The sequence below is a fragment of the Gordionus sp. m RMFG-2023 genome, chromosome 3 (genome assembly GCF_954871325.1).
Source record: "Gordionus sp. m RMFG-2023 chromosome 3, tfGorSpeb1-WG-v2, whole genome shotgun sequence".
Classification (NCBI taxonomy): Eukaryota; Metazoa; Nematomorpha; class Gordioida; order Chordodea; family Parachordodidae; genus Gordionus; species Gordionus sp. m RMFG-2023.
The window spans coordinates 6865485-6888740 of NC_088777.1; the positions used below are offsets into that span (position 1 = coordinate 6865485).

Here is a 23256-nt window from a genome sequence, read left to right on the forward strand (position 1 = left end):
GATTCATAATTATTTTGCAGAGCCAAAATTTTAATTAAAGCAATCTATCTAAAACTAAATATAAACGTGAAAATCATTTATATAATTGAAGTATCATAATTATAATTAATTCTTAAAGCGACAACTGGCAAGTTATCTTAACTAATAGTTCGAAATAACTTGAAAATTCTTACAAACAGCTTTTTCTTTATCTAAATATGAATATAAAATATTTTGATTATGACATAAATCTTTTAGTTATTTTAAAGAAATAATACTAGATTTTTATTTATAATAAATAGCATCTCTAATCAGGGATCCGAACCTGAACCGAACCGTTAAATCTCTAAAAACCGATATTTATTATCGAACCTAAACCAAACCTAAACTAAAAAAATATATTGCCGAACCTGAACAGAACAGCTAAAATACCTCTGAACCGGTTCGAGCCTCATGTTTTCTGCCTATATAATAATATGTAACTAGTATATGCGAAAATTTTAAATATATTCGAATTGTTTTAAAAATTATTATCAATCATTTAATTGATAAGTGTCAGTCAATTTTTATAAACTTAGTATATTACCATTTTACAGCATTTTTTTAAAATATTTTAAGTTAATAAATTATTATGCCTAGAGAAAATTAAATCCAATATATAAATTATTTACATATAGTATTATAAATGACACATCAGAATGTAATATTACTGATTGTCAAAAATATGAAAGGCCATCATAAATCTTGAACTGTCACATAAAAAGAAACCATCATCTGTATTCGAAAAAATTAATATAATATCACAACAAAAGCCTAATAAAATAAAAAAGTTTAAGAATGTCAAGCCAAAAGACGATAAAAGAAGCATTAATAGAACAAACAATATTAGTTAAACTAAATAAGAAAAATAATAATCAACGCTTGTACAGAGTTGGTCACTTTTAATGGCAGACTATTCAAATTAATCGATGACAGCGGTTTAAAAAAAATTCTTGATCCTATAATAGAAGACGTGGGTAAAATTAAAATTAATTCTTGAAATAGGTTTGGATCCCTGCCTCTAATCATGTTCAATATATCCTTTTAGTGATATTTTCCATACATAAACTTGTAAATATTAGGATATATTATACCTCGCTTTTCATAATGGCAAACGTTGTATAAGTCTGTAAAAGCTAAAAAAAATAATATATTTTAAGGAACATAAAAGTTAAGATGACATTTAGTATAATAAGAGTAAAATGAAAATAGGAGTAGGAACCAACGTGTACAGAGAGGGGTGAAGCCATTGGTATATTTGATATCCATATTTTAAAGGGGAATAGACACCAAAGACGAGGACACAATTTTACTTTATACATATCGGGCTAAATTTTATTTTATTATAAAGGTACCCGGAGCGAACAGAACCGTTATAGAGAAATGAACTTTTTAATATTTTGAATTATAAATAAAACCGTAATTAAACCTTCCAACCAATTTTAATTTTATGACCCTGTTGATCAGATTTGTTTTATAAAAAAATAATAATTTATAAAACAATATTCGATAACTTAAACATTACTTTCACCTAGGGAGTTTAATTTTTAGAAATTATCTGCATTATAAATGGCAATGTTAATAGATTTATATTTATGAATAAAAGAAAAAAAATATTAGATTAACGAAAAAAATTTGGAAAAATTGCATTATAAAGTTAATTTAAACGGTTAATGATGCTTACTACCAAGTGAATGTATGGAAATATTTTAAATACCAATCTAATTTGCTAAATACCGACCAAAATTTATTAAAATGTAATAAGACCCTTATTATTTAATATATTAATACGGAATCACGTGGTCGAGTCCGGCCTTTTATATATCATCCCCCCAAGGATGGAACCACCAAGTTAGAATAAGAAAAAAAACATAATCATTCCCGGGATTCGAACCCGGGAGCATAGGATAAGTAAGCTAAGCTCTTGCCTACTAGGCCATAGAGGCTATTCAAAAATAACGATTTTTCAAATATATATTATAAATATATTTGGTAGTGCCTATCCAAATGAAAAATGAACAAAATTCAAATTTGATAGATGGTACCTTAAGGTACCAAGCATCATTAACCATTAACCTATCAGAATCCAATCCTTTCGATATGTTCGTATCATGATTTTAACTAACTAATGTTTATTTGATATTTGTATTCTAATTTAAGATGCCTGAAATGATTTTGATTATATTTTATTGGATGGAGGTTATAAATGGTAGCACAATTATTGTTAAAAATATTTTAAAATACTTAAGATTTTTCTTAATAACATAATCAATTTATTAACAAATTGAATAATGGGATGGAAGGTCAACAATTTATTTTAAAGAGGTTGGAGTAGTTTTGGAATGAATTTGCTTCTAACAAAATTTCTATCACTGATATGAATAATCTGTATCAAAAGAGACTCTTTAAGAATATAAAACTTGATATCAAACTAATATCCCATAAAAATTAATAACAATAATATTTTGAATTTAATTTTATGGTTGTCATTTCTCTCCGAGACTTTCAAATCGGGGCCAGAAAATAATTTTTTAAAACTAATTTAAAAAAAAATAAAACTCTTTAATCATGTCATGGGTGCTACGCTAAGCTTATTTTGAGTTAAATTTATTCTTATTCTACATAAAATCAAAGTATTACAATTCATAAATTTGATAAAACAGCTCCCATGCAAATCTCTTTATATATTTTAATTCAATGAGGGATTAATGTATATTATTTATAAATTACTCTTGCAGCTACTGCCTAGAATAAAATTTTATTTAATTTTAAAATGATAATTTTTAATTTAATATAATTAGAAAATGATATGCCAATACAATACAGACATATTATTAGAAAATAAAAAATAATTATTTTAAGTTATAATATGTCGTAATGGAATATGAATATCATGGGGATTCATTTTAGATTATTTATTGAGGGTGATTTTTAAATTTGAATCAATTGGATCTGATAGTAAGTGTATACAGCATGTATAAATACTGTAAATTAAGAAAATTTTATTGTAAAATTTTATGATTCACTTATATAGAAAAATAATCCACATATAAATAGATTAAAATTAAAAACGGTTCTAGAATTCTGGGCACAATTGTAAGAAATTAAGTGTGGATACTATAAAAATGTTGGAATAAATTTCCGAACCTATCTGTAGGATCAAATTGAAAAATTGCTCTTAATAAATTATTTAAAATTGTGAGATTTCCGAATCCCCTGAATTTCTTCTAATAAGATATATATAGAGCAACCTTATTTCTACCAATTTGAAAACAAGGTTTTATTTTGCATGTTGTATTAATTTTAAGAATTAATAAATTTATTAACAAGCGAAATAGCAATAAAATTTTATATCTTATCGGTCTTTAGGTTAGGAAACAATAAAAAAATATAAGATCATTTAATCCTTACTAATGTGGTATCCTATGTAAATTAATATTATAAATAAATATTTCGATTATATTGTAATCCAGTTAAAGAAATGTTTTTTATTATAATAAGAAGTTGTGGAATAACACGATTGAGTAGGGGAAACATTGGATAGAGATATCCAATGGCAGGTATCTTCTCAAATACTAATAAACTTTGAAATATGAACATAAAGATATTTTGATAAATCGCTTCAATGGATCAAAATGTTTGGCAAAAATAAGCTCATGAAAAGTTTTAAAAATGCAAATTTTAATTTTAATAAGTCAGAAGTATTATTTTAATTTTTTATAATTTTTATTAATAATTTTTTTTTATAAATTACTTATATCATCTTAATCATAATATATAATCACAATTTTATCATTTATAAAAATGTTTGTTGACAACAATATTTGTAGTAATTTAATAATTGGAAATTAAATATAAAGACATGGAACAGCTTTGGCGGGATGCATATCAGCCATTTAAAAGCAGGAATTTATTTTTAAAAAAAAATTGAACCATACTTATAAAAACACTGCCACGAGTTTGTCTAATAATGTTAATATAAAGATAGTTGATTTACATTTTGTAATGTGTTAACAAGAAGTTCTTGCCAGTGATATACAGTATATTATAATTAAAATAAATTGACGTTTAATTTAATTTTTCTCCAGATAAAATTACTCTTACTTGCAAAAATTATTCAAAAAACTCATTTACGATTTATTCACAAAAATTTCAAACTTATAAAAAATTAAAACAATATTCTATTTTCTTACTCTTTAAAATTTTTTTTGTGACATTTTTTTGTTATAAAATAAGTGTTTATCGACAAATTGGAAGACTTTTTAAATATGTTAAAATATTCATAGTTTCATTTTTGGTAAAATTTAATGCTGTAGAATAAATAATCATTATAATTTTTTGACTAATTTTTATATTCTTTATTTTCTAAAATTTACGATTTTTATTTATATTAATAATGATAGTTTAAAAAAAGGACTGTGATAAAAATTAAAATGTATAAAATCATGTAAAAATTTTCAGTAAATATTTATTAAAATTTAGGAACATATCCTTATTCTTTCTATATTTTGTATGGTATGTGAATAGAAGACAGTAAAATAATAAATAGGAAAAATCAAATATAAGAATAAATAGTTTATACTGCTTCTTTAAAAAAAACCAATTTTTTATATGAGCTACAGATGAATAATGTTGGAGATGAAAGGATATTTCGATAATGTTGAGTAAACAAGTGCGATGGATAGAAGCATTAACTAATATTAGGAGTGAATTGATGGCCAAAGGAATAATAATTTATCGAGGTGCATCTTCCATTTTATGGCTATAAACGCTCCATTGATAATTATTTTTTTTCATTTGAGGAAGGACGCATAATCCTTTTACTCAAATGTGCATATCATTAATATAAAATGACGTGTAAGTGGAAAAGAAGACATTTTAAAGATCAAATTTAAGCAATTCCGTCCTTATGGTTCTTTTCTAACCCTTTTCCTGCTCCATCCAATTTAATTATCTGAAATTCCTATCACTTTTAAGATTGGGTGGTAAATTTCTTTTTTCTAACCTATATGATTTATTATTTAATCGGTCAAGAGATCATCATAATATTCTGTGAACGTAATCTACTTTAATCGTAGATTTTTATCTTCTGGATATAAATTGAAGTCATGTTGATTTTGGTTTTATACTTATCTGTTCATATAGAGTTTAAACCAGTTTTTGGCTATGGCAATTTTTCCTAACTTAAATTGCAATTTTTTTGGTAATTGGACAGGTACCAAAATTAAAAGTTAGAACTATTTTATCGTGAATGGATGAAGAAATTTTTAAAATGAATTTAGGTGAGTTGAAACGGAACTAGAATTAATTTGAGAATAATTTATATAGAAATGTTATCATTGGTAATTGATATTTAAAGTTGATTAAGGAGGGAATGATAAAAGGAATTTGTTTTTTCGTGTGAAGAACTAAAAATCATATGTCATTAATTTAATGTTATATGTTATATATATAAGATAGGGGAAGTGAAATTATTCATTGTTAAGAAATGTAAGTTTTAAAATAGATTTTATAAGTTTAAAAAAACATTTATTAGGGATTTATAAATTTTAATTTTTAATAATTATTGCAAATATATTAATTTTATCAAGAGGGCAAAGTAATTAAAACGTCAATATGTTTAATTAAATCATCATAATATTCTATATAATATTAAAATCTTGAATATCTATGATGTATTTCCATTTATTTGATAAACAATTTTAAAAAAGTAGCACCGTAACACTCTCAGCGAAATCTAACAGGTATCCTGAATTTTTATTTTTCTTAAAATTTCATTTTTTACATATTTTATATTAATAAATATTGTTTTTTTTTATTAAATATTAATTTCTATCGTAGAGATGTATGTAAAGAATAAACCTATTTTTACATTTTCAAAAATATAATTTATCTATTTCTTGCGTTTTAATTTTTTTACCATAAAGAGCTAATAAAACTTAAAAATATTATTCACTGAATGAATTAGAAAACAAAAAAAAATAGATTTTAAACAGTTTTATTACAATGCAACTAAATATATATAAATACATAAAAATCTATCATATTTAGTTTGTTGAATGAATTCGTGGCGAAGTATAAAAAAATAGAATTTTTTAGTAAATTTCACCGCAAATTTGGGTTGTGAATTAGCAAACTTTAATTGATATAATAATATAAAAAAGTAAAATAATCACTTTGATCATCTGAATTTCCTTTAACTAATTAGATAGAAAAAAAATTATTAATAGGAATATTTTTAGATTTATTAAAACTTTGGTTAATTTAGTTAAAAAAAATTATAGAAATTCATAATAAATTGAAATAACAAGTGTCCAAATACATGGATTAAGAATGATTGACTAGAAGATTAGCTAAAAAAGGGATTCATACACATAAATAATAATATATAATATCAGTATAAATTAAGTAATCGAGAAAGAAAAGGGAGAAAAATATAAATTTTTTGACAAGTGTTGAAATATTTCCAGGCATTATATGTTTTAACAAAAATGCCCAATGCTTTTTAATGCATTCAAAAGTAACATCGATGTAGCCATTGATTAGTCATTGTAACTAAATATGTTTGAAACTTAAATTAATATTAAAATGTTGCGGATAAACAAAGAAATCGGCATTAAAGATAGGGATTCTAGAGTTTAGAATATGATTTGCCATCTAAGAGCTAAAATCATGGATAATAAGGACAATATATTGGCGAATAAATGGTCTTTGCATGATTTCTTGGCCGACAGTGTTACACGTAAACAAGACGAACTTAAACGAATATTTGTGATTTCAAACATTTATTTTTAATTTGTTTTAGAGTGAAACAATGTTTAAAAAAGGCATGTTATGTAAAAAGCAATTTCAAAATTTTTAATAAGGAAAGATTTACATCCAATAAGGTGAGGCGTGGAAAGGACGTTAATAACATCTCAATTGTAACAAAATTCTAAAAAAAACCAAGGATTGAACTGTCTTATCTTCACAAATAGAGACAAACATATTGTTGTATTATAGTTTTATTATCTGTATTATATATATATTAATTGACGTTAAAAATAATATATATGTTTAAAAAATGCACTTATTTACATTTAAAATAAATTATTATTATTTTATTTTAGTTTTTTGTATTTAAAAATTTTATAAAATTAAATAAAATTTTTTTTTAAACTGTCTAAATATCTAAGTCAGCAATAAAACATATCAAAATCTATATGAAGATCTTAATAGATGAATTCAGAATAACCAATAAGAGATATTTGCATAATCGAAATCCGCACAATTAAATTAAAATCATTAGTTAACTCAAATATGTTGCTGTTACAGATAACATTTGTAATAGAAAGATTAGATTAATTTAAATAATTAATTTCGACTGTTAGACTTAAAATTATTTTTCTAATAACGAAGATGCCTGTGTAGCATCTTAAATATATTTCTTAATAAGTGATAAATTTGATTGATTTGAAATTGTTTTATTTTCTTCTTAAAACACGGATATATAATTTTAATTGCAGGGACTTGATTAAAAATTAAATGCATGTATGTGAATATATATAATATGCAAGTTTCAATGTTTAAAATATAAAATGAAAGTGTTGCTTTAAATATTTGTGTGTTGTGTTCTCTATTTTTATGAATTTCATAGCTGGGTATCTCAAAATATGTGTTCCAAAAAATTCAGACTGCTTTTTAAGATCTCTTTTGGAACCATATATATTTTATATAATAAATTGAAAATGACTTAAAAATTTATTGATTGATTGCTGAAATAAGTATTCTCATAGGCATATAGAGGATTTCCCTAAAGGGATGGGGAAAGCACGTTTAGCTGGTTTCCTTTCTCCTTAAAAAAAATTGGGTGTCTTTAAGTCCAGATATCGTGGCCTTTGACTATATTATATTTTAATAAAATATATTTTGGATTTTTACATTTATTTTTATAAAAATGTTTTAATAATGTTTGAATCATAGCCGGATGCAACTGATTGGCACAGTGCATATTAGCCATTTTAACAGGAATTATTTTGAATTAAAAAAATCAACTGTATTTATAAGAAAATTAAAGACCACCAGTTTATCTTGGGTCATAAATGATAATATTCAAATGACTTATCTTTTGTATTATGACAGTGAGTGACAAAAAATTTTTTCGGGTAACATATATAATATAGAAAAATCTGATAATATTAACATATTTGACAATTATTTAATTAGCAATATTTTTTATAAATTTTTTTTAAAATATCTAAATATAAAGAAATGCTATTACATGCACCGCATAAGGTTTAATGGTGTTTTTCATAATTCTTAGATTTTCACTTTTTTAAATTTTATATTGATAAAAAAAAGATAAATTTTATTCTTAAATTTTAATTTCTACCATAGTGATATATGTAAAGAATAAAACTATCATTAAACATAGATAAATTTACTCTTTTTTTTATAGCACTTTAATTGTTTATTCCCTTACTATGAATAAATTTCTAAGAGAAAAATTAAAATTACGCGTCACCAACCGTTTTACAAGTTACGAATATTTATGATACAAATATTTTAAGAATTATTTTCTTATTTTGGATAATAAAAAATTAATAATATTATAACTAGCAAAAATTGACTCACATGAAGGTCGAAACCATCCTTGACCTGAAGAACATTTGTTAGATAAAATTATCAGTATTATTAACATCATTTGTTCCAATAGACATTAAATAAATTTAAAACTTCTGGATATAAAATGAATGCAATATGAATAAAAATTTTAAATATTTAGATAAAATGAATTCAGTTATACAAAAAAATTAAAAATAGTGTGAATTTAGCTATGAAGAAGAAATTAAAAACTAAAAGAAAGATAAATCCATCCTTGAATTATATGTTATAGCTGATATATTAAGCTAAAAGCTTTGAAAAAGACTAATATGCTAAGGACCAGTTTCGAAATCGATTAAAAGTAAATTAAACAGAGGAATGAATTTATTTACTTAAGAGTAAGGAAATGTTTATCGACTTTAAAAGAGGAAATAAAAAAAATTAGGATTATGAATCCTAAGAAAGAGTTACTGAATAACTTAGTTTTTTAATTGCAGTTCTTGTAAAGAATTTTATGTAGAAATTTATAAAAAGAACTATAATAAATGAAAGCGAAGAACAGGATCAGATCCCAGAGTTAAATGCTTTTTTAGCCATTAGATAAGCGATCTATTTCATAAAAGAATAAAATAGTTATGTGCTGTATTATACTATTAGAAAATATTGGATAATCAAAGAAGAATGATTTCTATAGATAATCAACTACGACTGATACTTGCAACTTTAACACGATTAGGAGAGGATTATACAAGTTAGTGAAATTAAAGGGGGACCATTCTTAATCATATGGTGAGAAGAATAGAAGAAATTAAATATTCGTGATGCAATTAATAGAGTTTCAAGTCGTCTATTCCTTGGGCATGATCAAATATCCTCCTGAGCTAAGTGCAGTTAGTATACATCCCAAGAATGTTCTAAAACTTTAGTTTATTACAAAAAGCTGTTAGATTGGTGAAAATCATAAATTGGATAAAAATTATTAAAAATTTTTTGATGACTGAAAGCTTCATTGAATTTTACAAAATGTTTTATAGTATAATATAGAAGTTACCTTGCATGACTATACAAATAATAAATTGTATTTTATATAATAATAATAATATATATGGTAAATTCAATCAAGTCAATATGAACTTCACATGAATTTCAACCCGATCCTCTCAGTTTATTTTAAAATTTTTATAGTTAGTTTATATTAAGAAAAAATAAAATTTTAGCCTCCTGACTCCAACATCCGAGATATCAGTCTGTAAGTTTCGAAATTTGAACAAAATGCAATCCCTTCAACTATATCTTTAGATATTTTCGAAGTTACTTTTTAAATTTTTTATCTCAAATAATACAATTTTATCGTTAATGATTTATTCTATTTAGTCATCTAAAGGTTTCTTATGCCTTCACGACTTTTATCTTCTTACAAATTAAATTGATTGTAATAAATCTACTGTTTAAAAAAAATATAATTAGGAATACTAGAATTATATAAATATATAATATAAGTTAAAAATTAAAATTTTAAAATATATAAAAGATTCTAGCTAAAATATATCACAATTAATGATTTATCAAATATTTATTAAGAATTTTTATAATTGATTAATAATTTAAATGCCATCTTCTGGGCTCATCCCAATTTAATATGCACATTTATTAATCAATCTATATATATAAAATAAGAGAAAAAAAATGCTGAATTAATTTTACTATCATTGTCGGTATCTAGTTTTTGATACTCCAATTTTTTAAATAATATTTTACATTATCTTACCTCTAATGCCTATCATTAGGTTATATAAGAAATTTAAATGACACATCTAATTAAATTATATAAAAATATAAGATTAAAAGGGGAGTATTTCTTTAAAAGACCCATTTTTTCGAACTTTAGAAAATTGTATCTCAGTCGCTGTTTGAAGTTGGAGGCTAAAATATTTTTCTTTTTTAATATTCAAACTCTTGTAAGATTTTAGAAAAAATTGAGAGAGTCGGGTTAAAACTCATGTCGATTATGAAATGTATGATATATTTTAACATACATGTGTTTTTTTCAGTCAATATGGCATTTTTTTTATCAACTTAATAATTATTTTAAAGGCGTTTTTAAAATTTTTAAAATATTATTTTGATGAAAATGTATTCATTGTTATGAACTTTTAAAATTAATTAATTTTTGTATAGATTATTTCTATATTTTAAATTATTTCTATATTTTAAATTATTTATGGCATAATTGTTTGAAAATTATAGGGTAGGTAATCCATGTTTAAATTTTATATCCAATAAAAGTATAAAAAACGCGTTCAAAAAATTAGTTAAAGTTGAAAAGTAACGCATTGCGTCAACATATATAATATAATAGTAATAAATAAATATTTGTCATTGTAGGATTTTATTTTAAATATTGTTTTGATAAAATTCAAATATAAATTAAATATTTAAAATTAAATATATAAAAAATCTCATGTTTAATCATTGTAACATTTATTCTCTTCCAAAATGTTTTAATTTCCTTTAGAAAATCATTTAGTACGTAGAAAAGAATAATATCAAGTCCTAAAAATAAATAAACATACGGGGCAGAAACATATAGGTATTCGGCATGAGACTGGTTGCAATAATTTTTTTATAAAATTAGTAAAGAAAATAAATCCATAACTTTATATATAAAAAATTGAAATTGATAAAATAATTACTCAGGGTTAACTATGTCTAATTTGATTTAACTTACAAAAATAACTATGTCTTATTACTGATTTATAATTATTAAAATTCAACCAAATTTTTTTAGCCATCTATCAAGAACTAAATATAAATATAAACTTGAAAATCATTTATTTTAAAGCGACAACTGGCAAGTTATGAAAATTCATAGTTCGAAATAACTTGGAAATACTTACCACTATATGTTTTTTCTAAATATGAATATAAAATACTTTGATGATAACATACTTAAATCTAATAATTAATTTATTTTATATTTATAATAAAAAGCCATTTTTTAATCATGTTCAATATATAATTTTACGAAATTTTCCAAATATAAACTTTAAATATTGGAATTAATATTATACCTCGCTTTTCATAACGACAAAAATCGTTTCCGTCATTATTAGCTTTTAAAAAAATAATATATTTTAAGAAATATAAAAGCTAGATTGACATTTTTATAATAATAGAATATAATAAGAATAGGAGCAGGAATCAGTGTGTATAGGGGGCTGAGGCTATTAATATATAAATACATATTTTAAGGTGGAATAGACATTCAAGAGAGGCAGACTTTATACATGTACTAAATTTTAAATTATTATAAAGGTACCTGGAAGGAATAGAACCGTTAAAGAGAAATGAACCTTTATAATATTTTGAATTATATAGCTTACTGTAACCAAACCTTATGACAAAGATAAAAGGAGTGAACTAACCAATTATAATTGTTTTGACTCAATTTAAACACGATTTGTTAATTATATAAATTATAATTTAGACAACAATTTGATAACCTAGAATTTAATTTTCTATAAAAAGTTTCAATTAATTTTATTATGGAACTTTTCAAAATTTTTTGCTAATCTAATATTTTTTTAGTTTCTTCATAAATATTGATCTAATAATATTACAATTTATATTATAGATTAATATTCTAAAACCTAAAATTATCTTTGTATTTTTATCAGAATCTAATCCTATTGATAATGACTAACTAATATTTATTTTATATATTATTCTAAATTGCCTGAAATGATTTTGAATATATTTTATTGGATGGAGTTATAAATGATGGCTCATATTAATTAAATACTATCATAAGATTTTTCTTAATGACATCATCAATTTATTTACAAATTGAATAATGGCTGAAAGGTCAACAATTTATTTTAGGAAGGTTAAAGTAAGTTTAGCAAGGAGTTTGCTTCTAAAAAATTTTCTATCATGTAAAAACTGATAGGAATAATATATATATTTAAAGAGTCTCTTTAAGAATGTAAAACATAATATCTAAATAAGACCTATAAAAATTAATAAAGAAGATAATGTCGTCAACTACAATAACATGTTGAGCTTAATATTTTTAACAGACTTGCAAATCGGGGCCAGAAAATTATTTTTTTGAAACCTATTTGAAAAAAATAAAACTCTTTAATCGTGTAATTGGTACGAAGTAGTGCGGCCCGAAATTTTTTTTAAAAAGTTTTGCCCGGCCCGAACCCGAAATTTTTTTAAAAAAGTTTTGCCGACTCGGCCCGAACCCAAAATTTTTTTAAAATAATTTACCCACCCGGCCCGGCCCGAATTTATTTAAATATAGAAATTAATTTTTATAATTACTCAAAATAAAAGACATATATTATATGTCGTTTAATCTCAATAAATAAAATCAAATATTTTTATTTTACATAAAAAATTCAATATAAAATTGATAAATTTAGAAATATTTAAAAAAAATTCCAAAACCCGACTCGACCCGGCCCGAATTTTTTAAAAATATTAGGCCCGGCCCGAACCTGATTAGTTTAAATAAAATTAGGCCCGAGCCCGGACTCGGGCCGGGTACGGGCCGGGCCTAACTTAGCAGATCTCTAGTACGAAGCTATGCTTATTTTGAGCTAAATTTAGTCTTATTCTACATAAAATCAAGATATCATAATTCATAAATTTGATAAAACTGCTCTCATGCATATCTCTATATACCTTTACGGTCAAAACAAATTTAATTCAATGAAAGATTTATGTTTTTTTTAAAAAATTACAATCGCAGCGTATGTCTAGAATAAAATTTTATTTTTTAAAATGATAATTTTTAATTTGATATAATTAAAATGGTATGTCAATAGACATATTATTAGAGAATAAAATATAATTTATTTATGTTATAATATGTCTTAATGGGATATGAATTTCTTGGGAATTCACATTTCTCAATTTTAAGTAATTTATTGAGGGTGATTTTTAAATATAAAGCAATTTGATTTGATCGTTAGACAGCATGTATAAATTCTGTAAATTAAGAAAATTATATTGTAAAATTTTATGTTTTTCACTTATAACTAGAGTTCAGTACAAAATTGTATGAAATTAAGTGTGGATGCTATAAAGATGTTGAAATAAATTTTCGACAAACCCCTAGGATCAAATTGAAATATAGCTCTCAATAAATTATTTTAAATTGAGAGATTTCCGAATTCCTTTGAATTTCTTATTCAAATACCACATATATAAACCAACCTTTTATTTCTATCAAATTTGAAAACAATTTTTTATTTAGCATTATTGTTTAATCATATTGTTTTTAATTATTTATAAGCAAGCAAAATATAACGCAATAAAATTTATTATCATAAGGTCTTTATCTTTGAAAACAATAAAAATATATAAAATTCAATTAATTCTTACAAAGGTTATCTATATAAATTAATATTAAATAAATATTTTGATTTCATCGTACATGTTTCACAAAAAGTTCATGAAAATTTTTAAAAATTCAAATTTAAATTTTAATAAGTCAGAAGTAATTTTTAAATTTTTATTAATAAATATTTTTTATAAAAGTTACCCTTAAATATAAGCTGAATGATAATGTGGTCTCAATTTTATCATTTACATAAATATTGAACAATATTTATAGTAATTTGATATATTTTGATTAAATATGTAGATCTGGGGCAGGCTTAAAAAAATTTAATACACAAAAACAATGCCACGAGTTTGTCTATAATGATATTATAAAGATAGTTAGTTTATTTTTTGTATTATAAGACTAAAAGTCAACAAATTCTTGCATGTGATATATAGTGATTATTAACGTTTAAATTAATTTCCATTCAGATAAAATTATTTTACCTGAGAAAATTATTCAAAAAACTAATTTACATTTATTCAAAAAAAATTTAAACTAAAAAAAATTCTTTTGAGATGCATTATATTTTAATCAGATGCAATAGAGAGACCCATTGTCCAATTTTATGAGTGAATTGATGGCAAAATTAATAATAATTTATCTAGATTGTTAAAGGCTCTAAAGGCTCCAACGATAATTGTTTTTCCCATTTGAGGGAGGAATTTAACCCTTTTACTCAAGGGTGATCGTGTAAAACGAAATGTAAATTTAACCCTGTTTTAACTAAAAAGATTTGAAACATTTATTTTAAATTTGTTTTAAAGTAAAACAAAGAAGGCCTATTGAATAATTTTCAAAATTTTTAATAAAAAAAAATTATAAGCAATAAATGGTAAGGCGCGGAGATGAAGTTAAAAACATTTGAATTGTATCAGAATTTTAAAGAAAAGAAAACCATGAAAAAAGGATTGAACTGTCTTATCTACACCAATAAAGATAAACATATTGAAATCTATTGATAATTATGAAGATCTTAATAAATTAATTCAGAAAACCAGTATGAAAAATTTGGATAATCGCATAAAAGGGGTAGTTTTAAAATGAACTTCAAGTTTGAAATTATATTACTTTTTCTTCTTTAAAACAAAGATATATAATTTTTATTAAGGTTACTTGCAGCAGTGACTTGATAAAAATAATGCATGTAAGTGAATATGTATAATATGCAAGTATCAATATTTGAATAAAATGCAAGTAATGTTAATATATGTGATTGATCTTGAAATTTAATATTTTGTTAAGTTGCTGAGTTCTCTTTTTTTTGTGGGGTTAGATATTTATAGCTGCATGAATAACCTTCTGAGAATATGTGTAAACTCTATTCTAATTGTACTCTTCTAAATAATTCAGACTATTTTTCAAGAATATTTGAATACTTTTGATTTTATTTTTTATATATTTGTTTGTATAGTAAATTAAAAATAATTTAAAAATTTATAGCTAAATTGTCTGAAATAAGTAGGGTAAGTATTCTAATAGGCGTATTCAGGATTTTACTATAAGGGTGGTGAAAGCCCTATTAGGTGTGTTTCTTTCCACATTAAATAAAATTGAAGATCTTTAAGTCCACATATTGTAGTCCTTTGACTATATTAGATTTTTATAAAAATAATTTTCGGTTTTTATTTTTATTTCTATAAAAAAAATTTTTATAATGATTTTGAGCCGGCTGTAGCAGATTGGCACAGTGTATATGAGCCATTTTTGAACAGGGATTGTTTTGAATAAAAAAAACAACTATATTTATAAGAACATTTAAAGCCACTTATCTTTTGTAAATTTTATGACAGTTTTGAGTGACAACAAGTTTTTCTGGGAACATATATAATATTGATGAATTTGGCAATATTAAGATATTTGACAGTTAATTAGTTAGGATAAATAATTTTATAAAAATTTTTTTTAAAAGATCTAAATATAAAGAAGCACTATTGCATGACCGCATATGGGTGTTTTTCATAATTCTTAAATTTTCATTTTTTAAAATTTTATATTGTTAAATAAATAAGAGATAGTTTTTTATTTTAATTTCTTCCTTAGAGATATTTATATATATTATGAATAAAACTACGTTTAACAATTTTGGAAAATTTAGTTCATCTATCTTTTTAATATCATTTCAATTTTTTCCTTTTTATAAATGAAATTCTTAAACAAGATTTTAAATTAAGTCACCAACCGATTTTTTTTGTACTCAGTTATTTAAATGAATTTTAGCTTGTATTATATGTCATTAATATAACAGATAAGCTCAACAAAAGAAAACTTCCTATTGTAGTAAATAGCGATTTATTTTTATTTTATAAATTAAATACAATATATTATATTCTCAAAATATTTTCCATTTTTATAAATTATTTTTAACTTTCTTTAATAAACATTTAAAGTCTGGACACTTTATAACCGTAACGGTCTTCTACATTCAGAACGAAATAATAAACCAAATACAATATAGTTACTTTATCTGCAATCTATCCGTAACTATTATAAAATGCTTACATTGACGTATTATTCATTTCTTTACATTTAAAATACATTCTAAAGCATCGTTGAATACAAATGAGATAATTATATAACACAACACTTTGGGTTTTCCATATAAAAATTAAATACATAAATAAAACTTTCTTTTTTTTATTTATAAGGGAAAATTAAAAAATAGTGTGTGATGATTTGCATTGATTAGTATTAGATGTCATTTATTATGATTGCAATCAAATAAGATATTATTATTAGATTCTATTTTATATAAATTATATATTAAAAAATTTGTAAAATAATTATTCTGGTATATGAATTCTTTACTCTCAGAAACCTACAGTGGCTAACTTTAATCGATTAATAATATTACATTTAAAATATTTTTTAATTTGCTTTCATCTAATATACATTAATATTTCAAAAAAAACAATCGAGACCGCATAAATCTTAGACCGATAAATTTATAATATAATGAGTTGTAAATATAATTATTCTCTAATTTTATCAATTTCAAAACGTCCACTGTAGTTCAGACTAAAATTTAAAATCCGATCATTTAATTGCGGCTATCTAACATAAAAATAAACGGAAAGTACCATATTCAGATCCAAGAATGATTGGTAGAATAGTGATTAATAAAGAGTATGACATAACTTTATTATTATAATTAAAAAAATTAATTTATAATATTATTATCAAAAGTATATTTCTAAAATATTTTTATAAAACTTAAAATATAATATGGTTTTTATATATTATTTTATTGGAGGTTCATGTTTTTGTTATCTATATATTTTAAATTGACCTTAAACTTTTTATATGAAAATATATGTGCACTTATTTATTTAAATTTTATTTTTTTTATTAATGGCGATTGAGATATGTATATTTATTTTGTTTTTGTTATCAATCTTATATAGCTGAACTATAAACTTATAAGTGTACTTGTTTAAAATCTTAATTAAAAGTTAACTTATTCATCTGAATTTTCTTTTTTTTAATAATTTAGACATTTTTTAATATAATTTAAACGATTGAGATACATATATTCTAGATTTTGTTATTGTTATCTATCTCTTAAATTTAAACTTTAAACTTAGAAATGTACTTGTTTATATTATAATTATAAGTCATGTTTATCTAAATTTTATAATTCTAGACATTTATTAATATCAATTTAGACGATAAAGAAATTTATATTCGAGATTTTGTTTTTGTTATCTATCTCTTAAAGTTAAACTTTAAACTTAAAAGTGTACTTGTTTAAAGTAACTAAAAGTAAAGTTGTTTATCTTAATTTTTTTTTTAGTAATCAAGATATTTATAATATCAATATAAAATATCAAAATAAGTTTAAAGTTAAATTATAAAACATAATAAAAAAACCAAAGACAATAACCACAAGTACTATTTTGTTTAAATAGCTGTATTGAGTTCCAGATTGTTATTTTACAAATCTGCGTATTTATATACGACTATAAATTTAAGCGATATATAATGTATTAAATCTCAATTGTATCCACATTGAAACAATTTTCTTATCTGGATACAAATGGGGGTTTTTTTAATCTCAAATATTATTTCGCTTACGCATCAGCAATATCATAAATTTCGTCAAATTTTCGTTCCAATTCTCAATTTTATAACCTCCGTCAATTCCATATTTTATTTTTTTGAAAAATGTTGCATAAAATCTTTGTATAATAATTATTTACTAATTAATTCCAATGCAAAAAAAATTAAGGAGAATCAGTTATTATAATTTCTAAAACTTATATTAGTTTTGTATATTTTTAATATTAAATTATAATACCATTAGGTATTTTTTTTTGATAAAATTTTCTTATATCCATCGTAAAAAAATGTAAGAAAATTATTAAACAATAAGAAATTTTTAAATCAATTTTGATTTCTTGCTAAAATTAAAATCATCGTAATAAAATGTCGTCGCGATAAAGTGTCGCTAGGTGAATATAAAAACATATATATATTTTTAAATATATTATTAAAATCTAAACAATTAAAATTTATCATTAAATTATATATTATAGATTAAAATATCAACTCATTATTTATTTTTAATTCCGAAATTTAAATTTAATAAAAGAATCCTAAATTAAGCACTATTCACAATCTCGGTCTGCAATGGGCAATTTTTAACCCAAAAACCAAATCACCCATTGTATACAATTGCCTGCCCGTCCATAGTATGCCAATTTATCTAAAAATTTTATTTAACCCTTTCGCCTGCACAATTTTTTAAAAATTATTTTAATAGCTAGTTTGACTCTTTATTTTTTTATTTCAATGTATTTCCAATTAAACCTATAAAACATGCAATATTATGAGTTAATTGAAGTCTGTTCTGCTCATTTCGACGGAATAATATTTAAAATTCACCCACCAATTACCCACTCATTGTCTTAAAAATAATTTATGCTTAGATACCGAATATATTTAAACGATGTATTCGCATCTAGATTCATTTATTGACAATGTGTCTATATCTGGATATATTTGTATATCTTATAACAACTCTGTTATTAATTAAAATTATATTTTTATATTAGATAATAGTAATATCGGATTATAATTCGATGATTCCCAAATAATTTATTAGCTTCTCTACACTTCAAATGATAGGTAATTTTGTACTTTATGTTATATAACTTCAATAATTTGTTCCAAAAGCGCATTCCTTTTCTCCCATATTCTTTTAGTTGTAGATATTCTCTTGGTTACTTAATATTTATTAGTCAATTCTCAAATTCAATTTAGTCTCTTATAGTATCAACATTCTTTTAAGGTTTATGACCCAATTGGGTTTGAAAATCGATAATTTTTGAATACTTGTTTCTGCCTTTTTAAAAGTTATTTTGCCCCCATAATAAAACCTAGATTGATTGAATATAATCCAACGATGATCTAGCAATTTCTTGTTACTTTTACACAATTTCCTTAAATAATGCCATTTAAGCAATGCTTGCCTTAATGTTTATAGGGAATTTAAAATTATGGTCATATCTAGAACCCATTGGAGCTACCAGCGGATAGCCACTTAGGGGTTTTGGGGTTTTGATAACTCCCCAGACCAAAAACTTTAAAATGCAAATTATACATTAAAAGGTTCAAAGATTACTAGGATATTATTTTAATATAGGATTTATATCAATTATTTAGTATAAAGTTATTTTTTTATTAAAGTTTTTGATAATAATTTTCTTAATTTTAATTAGATATTATTGATATCTATTCTGAAAAAATATATTTGTTATTTTTTTATTGAATATATGATTCTAAGGTAATAATCTTAAATAGAGATGCATAAACTAAATTCTTATTATATTTTTTTAATATTATTATGACAATTATGATATGTGTTTTAATTTTGATAAATTTTCATCAACAAAATCAAATTAAAGTCTATCTAAACTTATGTGCCTGTTTGGCGGTTGTCATAATATTTATCAAAATTAATTATAATTTATTTATATTACAGTGAAATTTTAAAACCTGAACTTTTATTTATAATATTTATTTTTATTTTATACTCTTTTAATCAATTTTTTAAAAAATCTCTTGTATAAAAGCTTAAAACCTCTCTAACTGTTGAAAGGTAAAATAGTTTGATATTGTATCAAATTTTGTTTAAAACAGATTTTTATCTATAATTTTTAATCAATGTAGGCCTTTATAAACTAGTTTGAAGGTTTTCACATACAAATTTATTATTTATTCGTATTATTTTTTTAAACATCAATAATGATATAAATATATTAATTTCTGTTATTAAATTAAAATAAGGTATTCAATGAATTTAAGGAAATTATGATAATAGAATCATTACATAACTATTCATGATCATTATTATAGATATGAATATTTAGCAAATCATATATTACATTTATACCAGAATATCTAGAATAATTACAAACTTAGCTAATATGACAGATATTTTGTTATTGAAATATTTTTACAATTTATCAATATTTATTAAAATATAAATAATTACATATCAAATAAATATCTTACATTTATTACATGGTTATGCGGAATGACATTTAATAGGATTTCAATTCTTATCAATAAATTTTTTATCTTTATCCTTATTTTCTAAATGCATCGTTAATACAATCTTGTAATACATGTATCATTTAGAATATTCATTGCATTTAATGTAAATTTAATAACAAAAAATATATACTATCTGTTGAACCAGCGTCTACATGGCAGAAAATTTGATGGAAGCAAACCCCTCCAAAATCTACCCATACCCACCTAAAAAAAATCCAGCGGCCTTCGGCCGCGAAATTTACAGACCTACGATAGTATAGTGATTTTATTTAAAAAATCTTATCTGCTACCATTTATAACCTTACAACATAATTCTATTTACAATCTTTCAAGCCTATTTAGGGAAAAAAATTTAAAAATTTGTAAGTGATAATGAACTTTTATTTAAATAATGCAATCTTTTCATAATTTGGTATTCACTTTATTTTCATAAAATATATATAAGTGAATTAAATGAGATAACATATTAATATTTCTATGAAAAAGATCTAAAATATTGTAAAAAATATAAGACGAATAAATTTAAAGAGGTATATTTAGCTTGATTCCACATAATTAAAAACATGTATTGTAAATAGAGCTATTATATAAAATATTAGAATAAAATGAATTATAGTATATTTTGCATTGAAATTATAAAATGTTAAATTAAATATACATTATTTAAAAGCCTATATATTCGCTGTGAAAAAGATACATTAATTATTTTATTAATAATTTGGATAACCTTATTGATGTTAAAGCAAATTGTGTTATAATATCATCAATTGTAAATTTTTCAAAAACATCAATTTCGCTGGATATTAACAGTAAATTTTCCAAAAATGGGTCCGAAATTTTATTCCGCATTTGAGTTTGGTTAATTTTTACTTTACTCATGGCTCTTTCGGCTGAACAGGAAGTTGTAGGAAGGGTTAATAAATATTTATATAATTAATTTAAATTTGAATAAGAATTTAATTGATTTAAAAGTCGGTATGGTAATATAAAAGAAAATTTTATCCATTTTTTTATTTTGGTCATGATTTCGCTGTTGATATTTTCTTTGGTAATTTGATCGTTTGCAATACCTTTAATTATATACAATTACAAATAAAATATCAATAAATTACTTTCATCAATATATAACGCGTCATTCTTTTTAACTTTTAAAAGATCTTCGCAAAAAATGATTGATTGAGACTCCAAATATAAAGAGCGAAAATCATTATATTCATCAACAATGTTTTGGGCATCCAATTGATAAGTATCACAAATTTCGGATATTTGCCATCCTTTTATTTTTTCATTATCCATAATTCTAGCGGGAGTAAAAATGGATATCTGTGATAAAAAATTTAAACAATCATAATTAAATCGATCATTTAGGTGATTAATTATTGCATTTAGAACAGGGAAAAATATTTCCGTTCTATATCTATAATAATAAATAATAATTTAAATTTTTTTAATTTATTCAACTTGTTTTTTTTTTGTTCAACATAATTATTGAATTCTGTTTGATCCAATTTGAATCAGTTATTACATTATTCTTTTTCAAAAAACTAATAGATAAGGAATGTAATTTTAAAAATATATTGTCTCCATTAGATATATTTTTAAATTATTTATAGAAATAGTAACTAATATTAACCTTTTAGTTTTTGTAATTTATTTTTTGTATGTTGTATTAATTTGGTTACCAAAGCCAAATCATTACCAACTGCCTGCATTTCAATACAAGCCTCATGTGTACATTTCAATATTTCTTTCAAAATAAAAAGACTTAATATAAAATTTTCATCTTTAATTCTTGATAATAACCCATCGGCAATGGAAGAGGTGCTTGGGTCATTAGAATCTTTTAATTCAACTAATGATGCTAAAATATGTTCATAAACATCTAAAAAGATTTCTACAGATTTGTAGGATGATGACCAATTTCTGAAAATATATAAGTTTCAAGTTTCATTAAAAATATTTTATTTACCTTGTTGTGTTTTTAATTCTTTTAAGAAATTTCTTGGACTTTCTCATTTGATATTTAACAAATACACCTTGACGTCGAACTCCATTCATAAAATTATATAACTCATCTAATATTCCCATTGCCTTTTTCATTTCAATTTTGCATCCACAAACATGAGCAACTACTAAATTTAGCCGATGTGCATGGCACCAAATATAGATGGCTTTTGGAGCCTCTTTCAATATTAAAGCCTGCATTCCTTTGTATACTCCTCTCATATTCCCTGCACCATCCATACTTTGTCCAACCAAATAATCAAGAGGAAGACCAAGATCATTAAACTTAGAAAAAACATGTTTCTTTATATTTTCCCCAGTGGTTTCTGATGTTGTAAAAACATGTATGATCCTTTCTACAGGATGTGGATGCAGATCATCTTCTATATACCGTACAAGCAAAGCTATGCATTCTTTTTTAGACACATCATATGTTCCATCTAATATGATGCTATAGGCACGATTCTCTTTAATTGTTTGAATAATGCTTTTTGTTATTTTTATCATAATAATTTCAGTTATTTTTTTCACGTGGCCATATGACAGTAAATTTATATAAGGTCTCGAAATTTTATCTGATGTTATCCATGTATGCACGTAAAGTTGGAACCGTTTTTGCCATTAATTTTATGAGACACATAAAATTACCTTCATTCGAATTAGAACCCCAAAAGGCTATATTACATTTTATAAGGTAC

The 23256-nt window shown here is 23.1% G+C and overlaps 1 protein-coding gene across 5 annotated transcripts in view; it reads right to left on the reverse strand.

Moving 5' to 3' along the window:
- Window positions 1–17185, reverse strand: part of LOC135926549 (uncharacterized) — a 29029-nt gene extending 11844 nt beyond the window's left edge. For 2 of the 5 annotated variants that reach the window (XM_065462463.1, XM_065462462.1), the window contains exons 1-3: window positions 17077–17155; window positions 11673–11714; window positions 1113–1154 (exon numbers count right to left, since the gene is read on the reverse strand). In XM_065462463.1, coding sequence (XP_065318535.1) covers window positions 1113–1154; window positions 11673–11714; window positions 17077–17131 — 139 coding nt within the window. In that variant the 5' untranslated portion in view covers window positions 17132–17155. Of the gene's footprint in view, window positions 1–1112; window positions 1155–11672; window positions 11715–15112; window positions 15176–17076 lie in introns of those variants that run through there. The other 3 variants (XM_065462466.1, XM_065462464.1, XM_065462468.1) reach the window with 3 other exon arrangements.
- Window positions 17186–23256: the final 6071 nt, after the last annotated feature.